The 21222-nt window shown below is 37.5% G+C and overlaps 1 protein-coding gene across 3 annotated transcripts in view; it reads right to left on the reverse strand.

Annotated features, from left to right (window-relative positions):
- LOC117213602 (angiogenic factor with G patch and FHA domains 1) overlaps positions 1 to 21222 on the reverse strand; it is a 77656-nt gene that overhangs the window by 43475 nt on the left and 12959 nt on the right. For 2 of the 3 annotated variants that reach the window (XM_033459104.1, XM_033459091.1), the window contains exon 9: positions 8095 to 8377. In XM_033459104.1, coding sequence (XP_033314995.1) covers positions 8228 to 8377 — 150 coding nt within the window. In that variant the 3' untranslated portion in view covers positions 8095 to 8227. Of the gene's footprint in view, positions 1 to 8094; positions 8378 to 21222 lie in introns of those variants that run through there. The other variant, XR_004488691.1, reaches the window with a different exon arrangement.

Here is a 21222-nt window from a genome sequence, read left to right on the forward strand (position 1 = left end):
TAATTTTTTGAGTTTCTATAATTTACTTGTTTGCAAAAAGAATTTCAATTGGAATTAAGAAACGAACATTTTTAGTAAAATAACCTTTTATGAAGAAGATAGTCGCGTTTATTTTATGTATTTACACGCATTAATCATATACTCTATCCTGTACGCTTGTTACGCGAATGTCACGCAAGATGCTCTTAAAGTATTTTATAAAGTATTCCGTTTTTTCTGCCAAATTATCCGGAGGGCACGTCTAAAAGAGAGTAAAATATACAAGATTTTCTGCTTTACGTCGTGAAATTGCTCTTATGCGCTTCTCGACCAAGTACTCCAGCCTTAAGTTTACCTGACAGTGCTCTCTAGAGTTTAGGGTCTCAAAACGTATATTTTAGAGAACTTCTAGTGGTAGAACACTAAACTTGCGACAGTAAGTATAAAATATATACTGCTCGAAAAACATCGTCTTAAATTTACGTTTCATCTCGTTCGTTCGACGAAACTGTTATACGTAGTCGTCGAATATGATAAAATAGAACGAATCGAACGGATTCACAGCCAATTACAAGGTAATCTCGAAACATAAAAATAATATCGGAGCAATAAAATAAGAGCTCGCGCCGCGGTGACGAATGATAAAACGGCCATTTGTATTCGTCACCCGTTAATACGTTTCGAGAAATCGTTCCATAAACATATTTTTTTCTCCTCGAATAATTGGTTCCCGGCTTATTTTCAGGCGAATTTACGACTTTGTACTGAGAAATGCGAATCGACGGCTATGTAACTCTGGAATTTCGAGAATAAAAAAGGACAACCGCTCGTAAAAAGAGTCATTCGAAATTCATCTTCAAATCGCTCCTTTCGTTCCTTGTTAATTTGTATACTCACAAGACAAACATTTAGAATTCTTACTTATATTTCCTATAAAAATGGAGATAGTATCTTTTCCGCTTTAGAAGATTATAGCGAGAAGAGACAATGAAATAGGAGTTATCTTGAGATAAAAATGTTGAGAGACCTAAAAATTGTCTCAGAGTAACGTAAAGAGGACATTTATGAACACCATCCAAAGAAAATTTCAATTTCCGATTGTCTGAAATAGAAAAGGTTGCGATATTCCACAATTGTATATAACGTTACGATGATTACATTACATATGATTTACAATTTCGCATGAATGGAAAGAGACCACGCACAAAAGAATTCTTCGACAGACTGCAATTACCTCCCAATTTTTCCACTTGAAAATGAGTAAGCGGTAACACGGTTTAATTCGCATTATCCTAGGTAGATATGCTATTATCAGGCACCCAGTAATATTCTCGCGTATACTATACGCTCTCACAAATTATGGTATTGCCTTGGGAATTATCCTCAAAGAATATGGCGCTTAATCATTATCTAGAGCAGAATAAATCACCCGTTTTATAATAAAACTTTATTACCTAATGAAAAAAACTCCATGCATAATAATCAAGGATTGCATAACATACTTGAAACAAGCTACACGTCTGTCAACACGAACCACGTATTTTTCGATATTGAAAGATTATGGGGTAGGCCTTACTAACAATTTTATAAGGCACAGCCATATCGATGGAGTATTACGTCAATTCGTGCAAGTTACGCTTACGTTTCGATACGATATTTGCATTGCAAATATATTTAATTATAGACCAATATAACATTTAAGCTATAACATTTAACTATAGAGTAAAGTACGTATTTAGGGCATAAAACATTCGTTAATATCCTTCCTAACGATAGAAAATTTCATAATACGTATCTAAAACTATTTCAGTGGCACGATTCAATTCCTTTTTGTCAAGTATCTCCTTTACGTGTTAAGATTAGCAACTTAAAAACTGTTTTCTCAAGAGGAATATACTTACGTCGATTATAATATCGACAACGTTATCAAGTCGATTATTATTCACAGATCATCGAACTACGAGCTACTTCAGATTAACGAGAAATTTGGTCAAAAGAATTTTACGATTAGTTATTAGGACGATAGAATTTTGAAATTATTTTCAATGCTGTGAAACATAACTTTAAACGCCAGAAAACTAAAATAAGACGCTGCAATATTAAACTATGACAAATAAGAATATGCACAAAGAAGAATACAGCCTGATATTATAACGATAACAGCAACTATAATTTGGAATATTACGTGAAAACGTTAGCCCTTAGGCCCTGTCGATACACGGAAGCGCGTATTACACGCTCGTAGTTGGCCGAAAAGTCGGCTGTTGCTCCGACGAGCAACACGAGCAACGCGTGAGCCATCAACTTATCAAGACACTGTATCGAGCGACTGATGGATATACGCGGCTGATGCGTACGCACGGTTATTACCGCAGATTTGTGGGCCTGTGTGCACCTCGTAAATTCGCGGGAGCTTCCATGGAAAAGATGTGACGCGGCGAGGGGTTGGCTGGTGACAGGTTCGCGCGAACGGGATTTCGATTAATACAACGTGGATCCTCCAATGAATCACGAGCGCCGGTAATTCACTCTTACGAGCTTCTATGCGCCAGTTAGCTTAAGCCTCAAATCCACCGCCCCCGCATTATTGCCAGCTTTATTAAATTGAAATGTTTCTTCCGTTCTTGGAATCGGTGGAAACGTAACGTCACGCAACGGTTATAGGATTTAGATGATACGAACGAGAGGAAAGTACGAGCAACGGAGAAGTTGATGTTATGGTACGTTGAGACGATTTGCGACGTTAATTTAACGCCAAAAGCGCACGGCACGTTTGATTAAACGTTGCGTCCTATCTTCTCACTTATTCGTTTGGATTCTCTTTATTAGTTTGTGTAGATGGAAATGGTTATTATTGCAATCATAGATTTCGATAAGAATTTTAGAATCTTTGAGAGAATCAGGTTTTTAGCAGAGAGGTAATATATCGTGAATTTGATTGAATATTTTAGCCGCGTGAGAAATTATTATTTAGAATTTGAAATGTCTTTAGTCGAGTAGAAGTTCTAGAAAGAGAAGTCTGATTAATTACGATGTAATAATTAAATTATATATGTAATAGTAAAATATCCAATATTGCAAATTCTTGCTATTTTATATGTATGAAATACTATTTCTTAAAATCCTAGAATTTTATTTGGTAAAATACACATAGTTTTGACCAAACACCCTGTATACGTGACAGTGCTTCCTTTATTTTCCGTCGTTGTCCGGATGTTCTCGTTGCTGTCCTGCGGTTACATGGTGTTCACGGGATTTACAATGTTGGGAATAATTGATTGGTTTTAAGTGACTTCTTAGTTCAAAGAGCACGGCATATTTTGAGTTTTAAAAAATGCGAAGCATTTAAGGCTTACACGTGTCAGTATGATACGTATTCCAAGAGAGTGTACGAATTGTATTAACTATCGAGGATCAATTTTGAATTTACAATCATATAATTAGCTGCTATTTGAAGTTTATATAAAATAAGCTTATATGTTCGAGATACGTTAAAATCATGTGATAAATGGCGCAATCGTACAGTAGATACGTAAATAAGGAAAATTCTAGCTATAATATTCCAGGGTTGGAAGAACAGACATCTTAAAAATCAAATAAGTACGAGTAAGTATTTTAAATAATTATTATAATTTACAGAAATTTTATTATTTTACCATGCCAATCTTATTTGTGAAATAAAATATTGATATAACGTAAGGTAACGTGTAGATATATTTTTTAATGAAATACATTTTTTCTCAAATCAAAAATGAGTTCTAGGTAAACTCGATTCCTTGCTTGTCATATGTAATCATCCTAATAGCCGTAAGCTCGAAACATATATCCTTATTCACAACCATGAATCACTGAATAACCAGAAAACCGGAAAAGGCGAGTGTGTACATGTGTGTGACCAGGAGAAATACGATCAAGTCCAGTTGCTCGAACTGTCTTCCGTAGAACTTCATTTCACGAAACAGTTCGTGCTTATTGCTTGCATAGATCTAATTATTACGGTGGTTTGCCTTCGCTCGAAGAAACTCGATTCCTTAATTACAACCCCTTCTAACCACTGAAACTCTAATTAAACGAATAAAAAGCTTACTCATTTGACTTAAAGAACGCGTCCTAAAATTTGTTAAACATAAATTAAACTGTACTATAAAGTTACATTTAAACATAAATTTAATATAAGTTTATAATAAGAAACTTGTGATACGAAGAACTGCTGTTATTGGAAAACTATTTAAATGGAAGAAAGTAGAAACACGAATACACCGTATTAGTACTACTATATAAGTATCCAACTATATTTCTATGTTGTAAACGAAATTGCAATCATTTTTATGGTTTGATAATCGCCATTATGAACTGAATTAATTCGACTTTAGACCTTTGAACATTGTAAGCAGGGAAAGAATCAACTGATTGGATTTGCTGAATCAGTTCAACCAAGACTTGACTCCGGACCTTTCTTCAACGATCGACTGTTTTAACCAATTGAGCTATCCAGGCCATCGATAATTTCTTTCAACCTTAGTCTAATGTTGAAAAATACTATTTTTAATATACACACTTCGCCAGAGCCAAGCAGCACCGAAAAAATATTCGGCGTTAATAATTGAATCGTAGGAATGAAAAATCATTATTTAAAATTATAGAAACGGATAGAATCGACCGATTAGATTTACCGAAGCAGGACACGAGCAGAGATCTTTTATGGTCCAATGATCGATCTAACCAATTGAGCTATCCAGGCCAGCAATGAATTCTTCCTCGCTAATTGCCAGTCTAACGATCGAACCAACCATGTCCTATATCTGTAAATTATTTAAACACCCAGCTGAAGGACTATTAACCCCTTGCGGTTCTTTGCCATGCTCTTCTGAATGAATCGCTGATCTTCCACTATCAATATATGTAGGAAACATTTGTTCCACTAAGATTTCATTTAATCGGCAAAATATACCTATTATTCTTTGTTTCATTTTCTCTCGTAAATCGGGAATATTGCAAGAAATGTCAGACTAGCGAACGCTAGCAAACAACTCGATATTCTAATATAATTTAAAAAATTTCTTCTTTTTCGTCCCTATCGAGCAATTAACAAATTCCTGTTGATACGCTAACACGGATATCGCTATTTACGAATCCATGAAAATCCGAGTACATTAAAAGTGACTCATCGAGAACGAATCAATTGGGATAAAACATCGAATGCGACTTGGACCGTAAAAGGGTTAACAACGTTCACTTTGTATCTCGTCTAATCTCACGAAGGAATCACGTGGCTCGTTTCAGTGCAAGAAAACATATGAAAGCTCGTAGAAAAGCACGATGCAATTAGAGGGCTGAAGAGCAGTTTCTGAGAAATAAAACGAAGAATTCACAACTAGCGAAACACATATGCTTGTCATTCTTTGTTTAGAGTCTAAAGCGACGTGAACTGCAAGAAATAATCTGAACAAGCATGTCTCGCGTAAGATGTATAAGATGCACTTTCACGTGCTCGTAAGTTCTCCCCTAATCCGGGCTGCTGATCCTCTCCATCGATAACCAACTGTCCCGTGTCTTAGCGGAAACTATTTTAGCAAAAAGGACGAATATAAGCGTGAAGTCGTGTCGAGTTCGATAATTAAAGAGACTAATTCGTTGTCTTCGCTTGTCACCGCCATGTTTCCTGCCACTTGTCTCCGTGTTTTACGACGTCCCTCTGCTCATGGTTGAACCCGTTTACGAGCGTCTCTGTGAAAATGGTCGCAACATGACGTTGCGTTCGTTAATTCGAGATAAAGCTACGGTCGAAGAGGAGAGTATAATTCGAAGAAGAGGAGAAATGAACATTTTGTTGAATTGCGTGAAACAGAGACACGCGATGGATGAAAATCATAGAGAGAAAAATGATGTCGTACGTTTCTTGAATTTTAAAACTTAATGCATCTAATAGCAGAGAACTGTTCTTTCATTTGGCTTTATAATTAAATATGCAACATGTTTTGGAACGAACATTGGATTTTTGTTGGGTAACAATTGCAATCATTTTCAAAGTTTTAGTTCTCCTGGTGTAAGCACTTCGTATTTATTTTAGAGAGAAAATAGCTGATTTATAACGATATATATTGATGAAAGGCGATAGAACAGTAATAGAAATGCTGCAATAGACAAAATTTATGAAGTCAAACAATGTTAAAATAATCATCGATATACTTAAATCAAACGAGTCACCGTAAATACTTCTAACGAATATGAATGTCCGTCTACTGATGGAGGCAGACAACAATAGCACCGCAAAACGATCAAAACGAGCGACACAAAGTGAATAACATAAAACGAATGACGTCTTACTGTCTTCGCAACAGAGCCGCAGTCTCGTTGTTCTACCGAACCTTCCACTGATCTTCCTGTTGAACTTTCCTTAACTTCAGATAGTAATTCAACTTATTAAATACAATCATGTAGAAACATAAACTGTTTGACAAATGTCTCTCATTGAAGACTATAAAGAACTGTGTATAAGTGCACCGTAAAGTTCATCATATTTAATAACACGTATTTGGGATAAGAAGGAAACATACGATACGTGTCCAATTTAATAATTAAAATTTCTGTTCATCTAATATTTTCTATTAATTGAAACAGTAAACGTAAAAACTTATTGTACATCGCATTCCATGCGATTTTCTGAATCTGAATCTCGAGTCTTTCCATTTCCATAGAAATAACAAGATGCAATAAAAATGAATGAAACTTAACCATTTCCTTATTTACATGTAGACGACTATTTGTGAAATTGATCGCGAATATGTTAATTCAAATATATCGAAGAAATAAGTGTCGTGTGGCAAAACTCGTAACAAAAAAAAAACCGTTAGAAACACGTATAGGGAACGCGTTTAAATCATGCAGAAATTTTAATAGACCGATCAGAAAACGGAGTTGCAAGCGTCGTGGTTCCGGTCGCGAACCGCCTGGAAATCGTGACAAACGTCGTGGCCACGAGGCGCGCCGTAAAAATAATGGAGATCGAGCGTCGCTGGAAGTAGTTTATTATGAAAACCGCACGATGTGCCGAAGGAGTTAAGGGCTTGGCCTAAACTTACGGCTCGGCTCGGTACACTTGCGCCGAGGTCTTTGCACCGTGAAGTTTGCTTTATAAATATCGCCGGTGCACCGGAGTGTCCAGAGAAACGAACCGTGTCTTGGATGAAATGAACGGTCTAAGACTCTCTTTGCTTCAATTGCAACGAATCCGTACGCGTTTTCGATGCGAGATGCAATTATTTCCTCTGTTCCCCATCGTTTCCCTCGTTACTTTTCATGGTGATATTAGCAGCTTAATGATGGTAAAAAATAGGACCGTTGTGTGATTGACGGAAACTTTGAATCGTTAAAATTGTTCATACAGTGGCTTACGAAAGTATTCGGATACTTAGCATAGAAATTTTTTTAGAATAGATATATTATGTATCGTATACGAAACTCTTTGAAATTTCCTTATCGTTGTAACGAGATTTCCAGTTTCAATGTAATAAAACTGAAGCGGTGATTGCACAATTGCATGAATAAAAATTGTTCGTGAAAAGAAAAAGGGTGGATTCAGATACGGGAATATAAGATACATGTAGCTATCGTATTTGTTGCAAAAAGAGAAGAATAAGGAGTATCATGAAAAAGTAAATTAGGATAGAGGATTAGAAGATATGAAATAATAAATATGTCGTCTAATTAGAAAAATATAATAATAACGGAGCGGATATCAATAAATAAAAAAACCAATACAATTGATAATTCTTGTTATATATATTAATCCTTAAATTGAGATCATTTTCTCATATTCTAACAGGAACATGACAATTTTTAATAATATTTCAATAACCACTAACTCATAACACACGCAAACATATTAGGAGAAATATTCTTTATTACAAAAATATTTGTAATTCATACTAGAGAAAAATTATAAATCGATGTATGAGAAATTCATATGTAACATTAACAACTTAACATATTCTTATTTATACTTTACACTTTTGTTTCTATTTTCCACTCGATTTTCTATTTTTGTTTCTATTTTTGTTTCTATGTATATACGATTCAAAAATCGTCTAGCAATGAGCGTTAGAATTTTTCGGGATTCCGTGTTTCACATGACGGTGATGAGAATTTTTACGGTCGAACGTAATTGTCTTCGCTTACCGTGACAGACGATGAAAAAGCGCGTGCAATGCAAATCAAGCGTTTTTCCCGACAAACGTTCACGGTGCAATTATTTCGCATGGTCGGTTATTTCTTTGTAACGTTGCTGGGTCTTTCGCCACAGCGCCTGCTTCTTTTCCGTCGTAGAATCTAGCTCGATTGTAGGAAATTCGCTGGTCGCGCCGAGACCGGTTTTGCTCGGATTATTCGTCAAAGGTACCTGCAAGCAAACAACATAAATGAATACGAGATAAGCAGATAATTGTTCCCACATAATGTTTCATACGCTGTTTTACATAAATGCGTTTTTATTTTTTTCTTCTTCCTTATCCTATCGTTTAATTATAGCAAGCGGACGTTACGGTTGGATACTATAGATTATTTACCGTAGTTTAACTGTAGTTGCTGGCTATTTTTTTAATATTAAAGATACAAGGACAGCCTCTATGTGATGCAAAATATCACCACGTTCATTGAATTTCCGTCTACGATATGTGTATCATAAAATGTTTAGAAAGAAAGTAAAATTTAATCAAACCATAGAGGTCAATTCTACTACTTATTTAAGCACCAAACACAACTGACTATTTACTTAATTGTAGATTGTTTGCTATGCTTTATTCGCGTCATCTCTGTAGTATAAATGTAAAGAAGAAACGAGATCGAAGAACGGAGAAACGAAAGATTATTCAGCGACGGGTGTTATCGAGGGAAGGGTTATTTTAAGTTTCGAGTCGCAACCACTGGGCAGAATACCCTCTCTTGACGCGTATTTAGGGCAAGTGGCCTCCCCCGTCTGGCTTGTAAATGAGGCCCTATCTAGCTTCGTCGACACTTGACTTACTTGGTTGAAAGGAAAAGAGACGAAAATGAAAGAATGGAAAGAGCGTAGAAAGAAAATACGACGAAAGGATTTCAGCACGAAAACAAAGTCCGATCTGGCTGAAGATAAAAATATCTAAGAAAAGTGCCTCAAAGCCGGAGACGAATGAAATGATAATAAAATTGAAAAATAAGACCAGAGAAAGACGATAAAAGTATCAGAGGAAAATTTGTCAGTTTGAGATACAATATAAACAAGAGAGATAAAGATAAATTTGCTATATATACAGTTTCATTAAAAGGAGCATCTATTGCCTTTCTAGTCGGGACAAACATTTTCATACATTTTTCTGAGAAATAAAATTTTATTTTCTTACGGTAGTCACTAGCTCTAAATGCTTCGAATTATTAATTGAGAATATACATAGATAAAATTTTAGATTGAAAGTGGGACATGTTAAATTTCTTACGATGGTTCAGAATGGTTGGTATTCGAAATGGAAACTGATCTGATGAAACAGACATAATAAGAATTTTTGTATAATTGTATTGAATTTATGATTTCTATTTATACAGCGACTATATAAGCGAATCAAGGAGTAATAATCAAAAATCGCTAAAGGGAAAGGTTTAGTAGAACGATGGGAATTGAATTTATCTTATTAAATATTAACCACTAGAAATTACAAGGAATCTCGGAGTCGTTTCACAGAAAGTCAAGCGCCTCGAAAAATCTCAAGATCCATTTCATAAAGTTTCTTTGCCTACTCGCTGTAACTTAAAAGAACCTCGTTTATAAGTTTGAAGCAGCTGCAAAATGCAATACAGACGAATGGTTTTTAGGCTTTAACAGAGTCGAGTGTTCTTACTTTCGCCTACGTGGAATTCACCAAGTCGCAGAAATAACTCATTAAAGAAACGGTAAACTAAGGTATAGTGAAATATAATAATTAACACGGCTTTGATTAATACTCAGTCGCTGTATTGATTTTTACGATTTTCTTACCGCAAAAATACCGCTTTAATTACTGATCAATTTTTTCAAAGCATACATTGAATTAATTTCCAGTCGGTGTAAAATTAGACTTACGTAAACGTGATACATAAGAAAAAACTTGTAACCAACTCTTCAAAATCGTTAATTACAACATGGTACAGAAATTTTTTAGGTGATTAAACTTTCCAAGAAAATAAAAGCGCCATTCAGATTCTCCAACTGTAGTTCACCGATCATCAAGGAAGAGCATCAAAGGGGTTGCACGGTGTTCCCTGCGAGTCGTAATTATTTTTAGTTGCAATTATCTTTATAGACTATTTCACCACCAAGATTTTTAGCAGTTACTTATTTACTACTCTACTAATAGATATGCAACATCGATCTTATATAAAAGGGAATAGGACTGTGAATCCTCGCTCTATTAAAACCTCAACGCATCATCCTGTTCCCCAGCTATTTATACAGAAAACATTCTAAAAATATTTAATTCACACGATCTCTTTCCCAAACTATTAAAAATATCACATTCTTGCGGTACTTTAGCCAACATTTAACAACAAGAATTTCTACTATGGAAATTTTCTGCTTGTACCATTCTCGCCAACGTGTCTCGTACTCGATTCCTCGAAGGAAGCAAGAAAAGGACGAAGATGGTAGTAGAAATTCGCGAAAAGGAGGTATACAGGGAGGATCGTCGGAGGAAAGACGAGAACGGATCATGATCGAGCGACAGACGCGTTATCGTGCGCGTAAAATGAGCGCTCGTTACTCGATTGACGAGCTCGCGAGACGTTCAGGAGCAAAACGGCTCGACTCGAGTTTCGCTTTCTCGCTCGACGATGATGGCGATGATGCATCCGTCTGGCCTGTCTAGACCACTTATATATATTATAACTGGCGCTCGCTCGTCCGTTCTCTCCTCTCGCTGCTCGCAAAAGACGAACACCACGACGACCTTTCCTCTTTCGTCTCCATCTCTTTTCATCCCTCCTCCGTCATAGCCAATGGAACCATCGCGAATATATATTTTACCTGATTTATGTCACGAAGATGATTAATCTCCCCGGCCCGAAATGTTATCTCGGAACGGAATTAGTTTTTCTGTTGGCTCATCGTTGAGTCATCGCCTGGTGAATTTTGAACGGTTACCTAACCTTTATGTAACGCCGCGTCGCGTGCCTTTTATTACTCTCGATAGACGAGTCCACCTGCTATAATCTTGCACCATTAGTTTCCGTTCTTTTGCTCACTTTCAAGATCGGCCGAATTTTTATGTAATTTAGGTAATTTATTTGCTAATTTCTTGGAACTTCGTAAGATCGTAGAAACTAGGCGAATGAAGAAATAACGATGATAAGAATATTAGGTAGATCAATGAGATTTTCTTTTATAATTACGATGTTAGAAGGCAAAATTCGTTGATACAACCTGACTGAAAAAAAAATTGTGAATATTATGTTAACGCAACGTTGGTTCTGAATGAATTAATGAAGCATTTGCTTTTGTAGCGGACAGGTACGACAAGATTTAATTGGCGATAATTAAACCGCAACTGGACCGAGGATAATTATTCATATCGTACTACCTATTAAAAGTACACCTATCAATGGAATTTTTACATATGGATAATTTAAACATTTTCATAGAATTTTAATCAATCTCGTATGTGCAACCCCTTAGAGTTATATAAATTTTAGAAAATGTGTCAATATAAAACGTTCAAAATAAGAGGAGAGTAGTTACTATGGACGAAAACAGAGAAAGAAAAAGTCTCTAATTGTGTTGAGCAGTAAATGTTTATAAAATTATATCGAAATTTACATCCTTAAAAACCTTTTGTTTTTCTCTATTTATTATAAAACTTGAACATACAAAATCTAACTAGGATATACTACAGAAATAGTTAAGGGTCAACAAATGTATCACGTTATCTTTCTGTCTTATTAAATATTTTTATTACGATTAAGTATCTCGCTATCTTTTCTTACTAAAAAGAAAGTAGAACTTTTAATGTTATTAATTCCTTACTGATCTCGTTGCAAGATGACAAGATGCCACACGAGCAATCGTCTCGATTCGATCTTTTAAAGAAGAGACAGTATAATACGTGGGCCATCGATCGTTCAAGTCTAAACTTATCACAGCTGCTCACGATGAACAGATGGACGAGACAATGATACCCGGATTACTTATTAAAAATGGATTAAAAATGTCTGTTGGACGATGGAACAGCGCGACCGTTTTCTTATGTACGATGCAGACAGACATAAATCGATGGCTGAACGGAGAAGCGGCTCGTAATATAAGCTATAGACAGCCAAGTGAACCGAACAATGTTCGATCATTGAATTATTTCCATCGAGTCCGATCGATCGTTGCTCTAATGTCGCGACCCAGATATCATACTTACTTTATGAGAAAACTCTTTGTTTTATCTGTGTGAATCATTGCTTTAGCCAGGTCTTGACGACACCAGCCGTGAGATTCGAAATAATTCAACCAATCCCAAACGAATAATAATTAAATATTAATTAGAAACGTATCTTTCAACTACTTTAGATTTTCTAGGGATTTCATGATTTTAAATCTTTATATTGCGTAATTGATTTCTGTAACTATTCTTGAGATGCTTTAATTTTTATAGGAAAAAGAAACTTTTTAATCCGTAACCTTTTTGTAACTTTTTTAAATTCTAAATTTTTTATAATTTTTTATGTTACAACTACTATAATTTGTTCTGACAATTCGTCAGTAGCTCTGTTCAAATATATGCAACAGAAAGATGATCTTATCCGAGGTTTCGGTGTTAGCTATGGAAATATATATATATAATAGTAGTCTGGTCCAAAAAGAGCTGTAAAGTAGACAATAAAGCATGGAACTCCTGGCAACGAAACGCGAAAACTGATGCGCGGAGACAAAGCGGGAACTAAAAGGGTGGAAAATAGGGAAATAGGCCAAGCTGGCTAGATGAATGACACAGGCGAGCGGAGGCAATGTACCGTGATTTCCTATTAGACGATGCAAACTCGTCGCCGCGTCGATGATGTTCACGCCTGTTACCCATTTTTCCTACCCACGCGTTTTCCTTCCGCAATCTTATTCAATTCCTATTCTATTACAGATAACAGCTTCTATTACGATATCTAGCACTGATGAAGCTTTTAAAAATGCTCTCTCAAATCCACAGTATATCGACGTACGAAATGATCGTAACATTTAATAAATATCGATCATCGTACGAAAAGATAAAAGACAGGCAATTAGAAAGTATTAATTACATTTCCATATCTATTTTATATTCTACACAAAATTTAGCGCTTTAACAAAAAAAAGAAAAAAAAAAATAAAACCTTTCTCCCATCTCTCAAGCATGGAATTTCACCGATGCGATCCAAATGCCCGAAAGTAAATTTCATTCCCGAGCGAGCAAATTCGATCGCGCAAGATCACGCCGATGACCAGGGCTGTTTCCGCTGGTTTCCGTGTCGGCGAGGAAGTCAGGCCACCAGCGCAGCGGTGCAATACACGACCGGCGCCGACGATTTCCAACGAGAGAAAGGAGACATCTCGGCCGGAATCGACGCAGCGTGGTGCATATGCACCTTTGAACTTCCAGGCCACCCGGTTCGGGACGAGGAGGAAGCAAAATTGCGAGGCTAGAAACACAGAGAGAAAGAGAGAAAGAGAGAGAGAGAGAAAGCGAGAAAGCGCCAGACACCGACAACAGTCGGTCGTTCGTTCATTCGTTGCCAGTTGGGAGAGGCATCCACAGATAAAACGGTGCCGCTAGTACAATAACATATTGAGAATTCGCGGGTTCGCCGGCAGTAGGTGGTAGGGTGCCAGACGGTCTGTGCCAGTTCGAAAGTTTGTCCCGGTTTGCCCGTCTGGCATGCCGGGAAGCGAGACGCGGACGCACGTGCACCAAGCACCTTGACAGGTTGAATATGGGCTCTCCGGAGCGCGGAGACAGCATATTGGGTTCGAAACTTTGCTCGTTTACAACGTCGCCACTATGTCTGCCAGAGGCGTCGACGATGGAATTGGTGGTGGTGGAGGCGACGCTCTGTGTTACCTGTAGAAATAAATGTCGCGACTCGCACTCTCTCTATCTCTTCGCGCTTTTCCTTCGGTGGCTTTCACAGGATGTCGCTTTTCTTTCTCTACTACAAAGTCTATTTCTCTGATACGCAGCTGTCGAAGCAAAGATTGAATGAACGACATGCCAGCGCGATTCGATCTAGGGAACGATGCTGTGATTACGTCGTTCTTTTCGGAAATTGCTTTGGGAAAATAGATGGTAAAAAGACGAAGATGGTCGAAAGTTATTTGGGGAATAGTAATTTGAAGAATCATTTTGTGTCTTTTGTCGAGTCTCTTGAAGTTTCGGGTATTTCGTTTCTAATTGCTGAGCCATAAGCAGATTATGAACGTATGTGCATTTAATCCATTAAACACCAATGTTCGAAGATGCTCAAAAATTTGTATATCATAAAAATTCGCGATAAAAAGTCGTATAATTGGTACAGGCTTAGAATGTTCAATAAGAAAAGAACAATTATTTCAAATTATTTTCATATTAGCAAAGATTTAAACAGCTATGTACTTAGACCGTCAGTAAAACAGTTTTACAGGAGAAAAATAAAGATAGAATAAAAGCGAATAATTCACATCAAAATAAAAACACATAAATACCACAATAGAGCTTCTACGACTAAATCGTTACATTTCTTTATCGTTATTACCAAAACATCGCTTTACCAAAATTATTTTCTGTAGAATAATTCGAAGAGGAGCGCTCTGCCTACAAAAGAAATAAGAGAACATTCTCCTCCTCTCTAGTAGATCAAATTAAAAGCAACGGTGATCGTGAAGCGTGCACTGAAATAACTTAAAGCAGCAAGAGCGGAAGCCCTGTACTCGGAAAATGTGGGCCAATTACTTTCGGTCAACGTTTCCCCTGGTAAATACTCGAAAGCAAGTCCAAAATGAAACTGCAGGAACTCTACGAATCCTCCACTCTTGGAGGAACGTTCTTGCGCAGCCATCGGAGCCAACGATCTCTTAGTCGCTGAGCCGCGGCATGTTTGCACAGAATTAATTAGTGTTTGGTCGTCTATAGACTCTGGACTTGCTAGACTAAACTAGATAAACTAAGGCGCAGGTACCTTCATCCTCGTCACCATCACCACTTCCCGTCGCGCTTCTACCTCTATGTATACGTGTGAATTTGCGTAAAACATACACCGATGCAAGCCTCTGAATCAAGACTCATTTAAATGATAGAATTATTCCACAATTCTTTTGCGATAAACGATCATCCAGTTACAATTTTAAACGATTGTAATTTGTTTCATAAATTCGCAATGGAATGCTAAATTGCCTTATCCCCCTAGATTCCTAATCGTTAATTAACTACGATTACCTAACTTGATTAGATTATTATACGGTAACCTAAATTAACTAATATAATTTTATACGCGTTACATTAGTTAACCAATATTATTACGTATATGAATAAAATGTTTAATTACAATACGAATACCAAAGTAAAAATGTTAGGAATGCGATATAGTATGATTTTTTAAAATATTTGAACAAAATTATTTAATTTAATCCATCTTACGGATCGCTTTATACGATTTAAACTAGCAATTCTTATACTACATAAGTTTAACACAGAGGGATATACATAAAAAATGTTAAACTAGACAATTAATGTCATAGAACAAACGACCAGACGGAGCTTTCGTTCGTGAAACGAGGCAACAGATCGTTGCCAGTCGCTTGTTCATTCATATGTCTCGTTCGCAGAATGCATACACATGCATGTGCATCCGTCCTAGACAAGCATATAGACAAATGGGCAGACGTAGTCTTACATGCGGCATTCAGACGCTTGTATACATACACTTTGACGGCTTTATGGAGAGCAGACAGACACAGAGATGCCGCACATCCTGACCAAACTCGACACGATGTTACTGCAATGTCCTGCCTTATTACCTTTTTATTCTCTTTCCTTCCGTCTCTCCTTCGTATTCCTCATTACTCTTCCTTTTTTCTTGTACACTCTACATCCGTTATCTATTCTGTTACGTTGCACTCTTTGCTTATCTTTTTTTTTTTACTTATTTTACTTCTTCTTTCTATTATATTATGAAGATAGAACAAGGCAAAAAAGGTGCAGAGGAATTTAATGTAAAAGAAACTTTTTAATGGAACGCTATTAATTATATTTAGTTCAGAAAAATGATTTTTAGTTAATCTTAATAAGTCATTGTCGGTCTAAAATATTTATAGAAGGACTGAAATATGTCTGCTTTATCATTTCTTGCGAATACGAAATTAAATATACAGGTACGTATATTTGGAATTTTTTAATTATTATTATTAGTTCATAAATATATTTGTACCTTATATTTGCTTTATTCTTGCCTTTCTTCGATTTTTATGATGGCAGACTTATAATTCAGACAATGAGTCTAGTTTAATTCATACCAGTTACGCAGTAGATCCAGACGACAGTGGTCAGACAATTTTCTACTATTGCGTTTCCTTCTTTATTTATGTCTTCCTCTTCGTTCTCGTAGAATTTCATTCATGAATTATGGAACTACCTATTACCTCCAATACATCTCCTAACACCACTAAATCTAAAATATAATTTCCCTTCCTCTTTATTCTACTTACAGTAATTACAAAAGGAACTTATACACACCCTTGCTTCTCAATGAAGCTTCTTTTTGTTGTTTCAGTGTTTTCATTAAGTCGACATTTCATAGTATCAAATTTTGGTGATCATATGAAAGAACTATTAGATAATACGAAATTTACTACAATTGAATTTAATGTCTAATTAACTACTGCATAAATGCAATAATAAACACAATGGTATACAAATACTTCTTGTGACCATCGAACACCATTTCTTAACTTAAATTCCTAAAATTCCTGATAACTGAATTTAAATTCCTCCATTGCAATAATATAATCAATAACAATTAGCAGTGCAACAAAATTTGTATCAGATTGCTAGACACAGAACTCGAAAAACATCCCTTCGCTTCTTTTCTCCCTCGATCTAAACATTCAATCACATCTTTATTCCGTCCAGCCCAATTCCCTTTATCTCTTCACCTTGTATCAATTCACCCCCTTTCCACCCTATGTTCTTTTTCTTTTTTTCTTTCAGCCACTCTTCGACTACTTTATCAATCAATTCCAGGCTCGTTTAATGCGTACACGTCGATGAATCGTCGAGGCGACGTACAGACAGGCGGGCAGACGTAGTCTTACATGCGGTCCGCTTGCACATGCACGCTTTGGCGGCTTTATGGAGAGCAGACACAGAGGAGAGGCCGCACGTCCTGACCGCGCGCGAGCATGGTCGCGCGATAATCCTGTGATGGATGTCCCTAGGTAGTCGGTAAGCCCTGCCAGCCAAGCTGCTCGCCACGTCGGTGTGTTTACCCAGACGGAAGCCGTCTGGCGGCGATAGGAGGACCGACCTATCGCGTGCGGTGTGTGCGGGCGATACGTCGCTTCTACTTCGACTACCACTAGGATATGCACCTCCGACGAGACGGCGTTTCAACAACGTATCTAGCCAGCGAATAATCGCGGCGGCGGCAGACCTCGCACCGAGAGCGGGGGCAGCTCCTTTTTTTCCGATCCTCCGATCTGATTGATCGCGACGATCACCCGCGCGATGGAAAGCACCGACGGGTACACGTCGTTTAACGTCACCCCTTCTGGGAGGTGGATACGTTGACGGCAAGCTAATTTGTGGAGATGTTCTTCGGCGAAGAAAACGGATGCATGATGGGTATTAGGCATGGTGTGGTTCAGGTTGCTTGTTGATATAAAAGATGCGAGATAACAGTAATGTCGGGAAAATCCGCCATTTAACTTGTGTGGTCGATTGGAGAATGTACACGACATTTAAGTCTATGTGAATTTATTCTTGATAGGATGGAAGTTGTAAGTGTATAGAAGAAAATGTGAGTGAGTAGTAGTTAAATTATTTATAATAGCAATGGTTCTATTTAATAAGAATTTGATATAGTATGTAATAAATAATATAAGTTGGTATAATTCGACATAATTTCTAACTTTACACGTTACCATTCATTATCGAATATTCATTAAAGGTTATGACATTTGTTATTTCAGTGTTTTCGTTTGAAAATAGAATCATCTGTGCATTTCATATAACTACGGAAGCTCGTTAAACCTATTGCATGTTGCATGTGCAGTGGAAGCTCATATCCGCGATGTAATGGGACCACGTCTGATCCGGATGAACGGAAATCCGGATAAACCGCGCATTTCCCATCTACTAATTTGTACTCACTACAAATACCATTTCAAATATATTTCTTACTCATTCACCAAAAAAAAAAAAAAAAAAAAAAAAGAAAAAACGAAAGGAGAAACAATCTACCACCAATAAGGCTTAATCCTCCGATTAATCTATCGAATACACCCTCAACGTTTAGTTGATACACCGCGGGAAAGAACGCGAATTAAATAACATTCTGTTTAGTGGCCAATCGAGCCTCGGTCAAAGCGCTTAAGCGGCCGCTAATAAAACGCACTCTTTAATTGCTTTCAGCAAACGTCGCAACGTTTAATCATTTAATCAATTATTTCATCAAAAGGAGCCAAAGGAACTTCCGATCGTGCGCAATAATTATGTTCTTTCTGGGCTGTCTGGTTGCGTCCCGTTCCACGGGATTCACCGAGAACGGTCGGTTTGCGCTCGTCGATACGAGTCAGAGCCGGCTGCTGCTGGTTGTAATTAATAGATCTCTCGTTGTACATATTTGTATGTCGGGCCTGGTCGATTGTTCGGACAATGTACGCCTGTGTGTCGGCGGCATGGACGCACACCTCGTCTAGACCGATCGACCGCTTCTGGCTGCCGGATTCCTAGTCTGGCTAACGTTACGGACAGCCGACATACGGACGTATTACCGTCGCGTATACACGTATACACGTATACACGTAGACACGTGGATGTACACACAGTTGGACAGACTGTTAAACTGACGACGTGGTTATGCGCGCACGTGTGCGGCCCTCCTGTGTGCACAGCATTATGCGCTCGCGTCCGGTTCCTCCTGGCTGAGCTCCGGTTAATTTCGTTCCGTCTCTACGTGTCTCCCTGGGGTATCGTGCTCCATGGCCGGATCCGTTCTCGGACTCTGCCACGGTCAACTCGCCTATTACTCGCTTTTTACCGTCACATTTTTCGCTAATCTCCGGCAGCTCACGGTTTTTATCCTGACTGCATACTACTCCTCGAACTACGCGACTTCTTCCTTCACGAATCGTCATCCAATGGATTCTTGCCAAAGAATCGTTTCGAACAATGATTTTTGACCGACTTTGATTAATCATTCTGTTATTCAGATAGAGTAGATTCTATAGTTTGATCCTTGATACATAATGTATGTTTGTATTATATATTGTAAGTAGAATAAACCTTAATTGGTATCGTTGGCTCGTAGATGATACACAAATTTTGGTTATATCGCTCAATTTTAGAATATTCTATTTTAATTTATATATCTATATCTCATATAATAGAAACTGAGTGAATTTTATTTATCATCAGACCTATGACATAACTATTTGCTTAAAATTTATTGTTTCATGATCTATCAACATATTTATATATAATTATGCACAATTATGGGAAAATATTTAATAAAAATATTGAAATTTAGTATATTCTGTGACGGAAACATGATCAATGTTTTATTCTTGCTACGTTAGGTTACTTTCGTTCTGCAACGGAAATACGTTGAACTACACGGCATAATCCATTCACAGAACGTAATGAATGTTTCATTCGACAGTATCGTTCCAGTACTCCGATTAAAATATTTGCAACGTGAGAATATTGCATTATAACGCGATACGATCCCCTTCATTTCACAAGCACTTAGGGCTGCATTGCGTTCACGTACCGAACACAGATTCGATGCACGTCTAGATGGAAAACTCCTTTCTGATATCTGCTGTGAATTCAAATAAGTACAATAACCAGGAAATGTTTAAGTTATACAAATCATACGCGAAATAGTTAAATTAAGCTATAAATCTTCTAGTATATTTAATTCTCGATTGAAAAGATTCTATATACTTGAAAACAGTCGAAAATATAATACAGGACCAGCCATAAATATTAGGACAGTTACTGGTTACCTGTCCAGTATACAGAATATACAGTCGGATATACATAGTAAATTTATTAATAACACGATATTAAGCGAACAACTCCATTTTTATATATGCAATTTTGAAATGTAAGATAAATGATAAAATCTATGAAATACTCGAATAAACATATTCCATACAACATCATCGAACTAATCAGACAACCATGATCTACTTAATTTCACAATTCTAACTGAACAACGCTGAGAATGCCACTAGAATCCTGGCGGAAAGCCGAAAGCGTAAAAAGTATAAGACCATGAAAAATTACGAAAGCGAGAACAAAACAAAAGCTAATAAAACGTCGGACCATTTGCGCGGACTCGCGAGCAATCGAATATGCGGGTATCTGTCAGAGGCAATGGGGAAAAGAGATTCTGTCGAGTAAACAGGCAATCTGTGGCGCTATGGCAGCAACGTGCGGACACCGATGGCTGGCCAATCTGACGGTGCACCCGCATGCCAAGCGGTGCACCTATCTCCGCAACGGCGCGTTACGTGCAAGCGCGTTTACGCTCGGGAGCGTGTGTAACGACACCTGCACAATCTCTGATCCTGTCGTGCGTACGAGTCGTCTCTGCCTGCCTCTATCTACCCGGGTTTCTTATCTTTCTCACGCTTCTCTCTTCTCTTGCTATCGCTATTCTCCGTATGTACTTACGTTCTCTGGTCCGTTCATGCACCATCATCCGCAGAAAGTTTTTCTCTCTCATTTTCGCTCTTCCTTCATCGCCTACTGTCTCAGAGGTACACACACAGAGAAGTAAAAAGAGAAACAAAAGCCGAGAAAAAGAAAAGAAGAGCGGTGAAGGGGTAGAGAAGAGAGAAAAAACGACAGAGAGAGAGGGAGAGAGAGAGAAGGAAGGAGAAAGTAAGCGGCGCGATAATCTGGTACCCATGGTTAGTCAGCAGATCGCCGTCTAGACGGCAGCGGCGTTTGTGTTGGATTTATTTGTGACAGTGGGTTCCCACCTGTTGCCTCCCGCGCCCCTTACGAAACGCACCGCTACAACTTC

The sequence above is a fragment of the Bombus bifarius genome, unplaced genomic scaffold (assembly GCF_011952205.1).
Source record: "Bombus bifarius isolate JDL3187 unplaced genomic scaffold, Bbif_JDL3187 scf7180000007970, whole genome shotgun sequence".
Classification (NCBI taxonomy): Eukaryota; Metazoa; Arthropoda; class Insecta; order Hymenoptera; family Apidae; genus Bombus; species Bombus bifarius.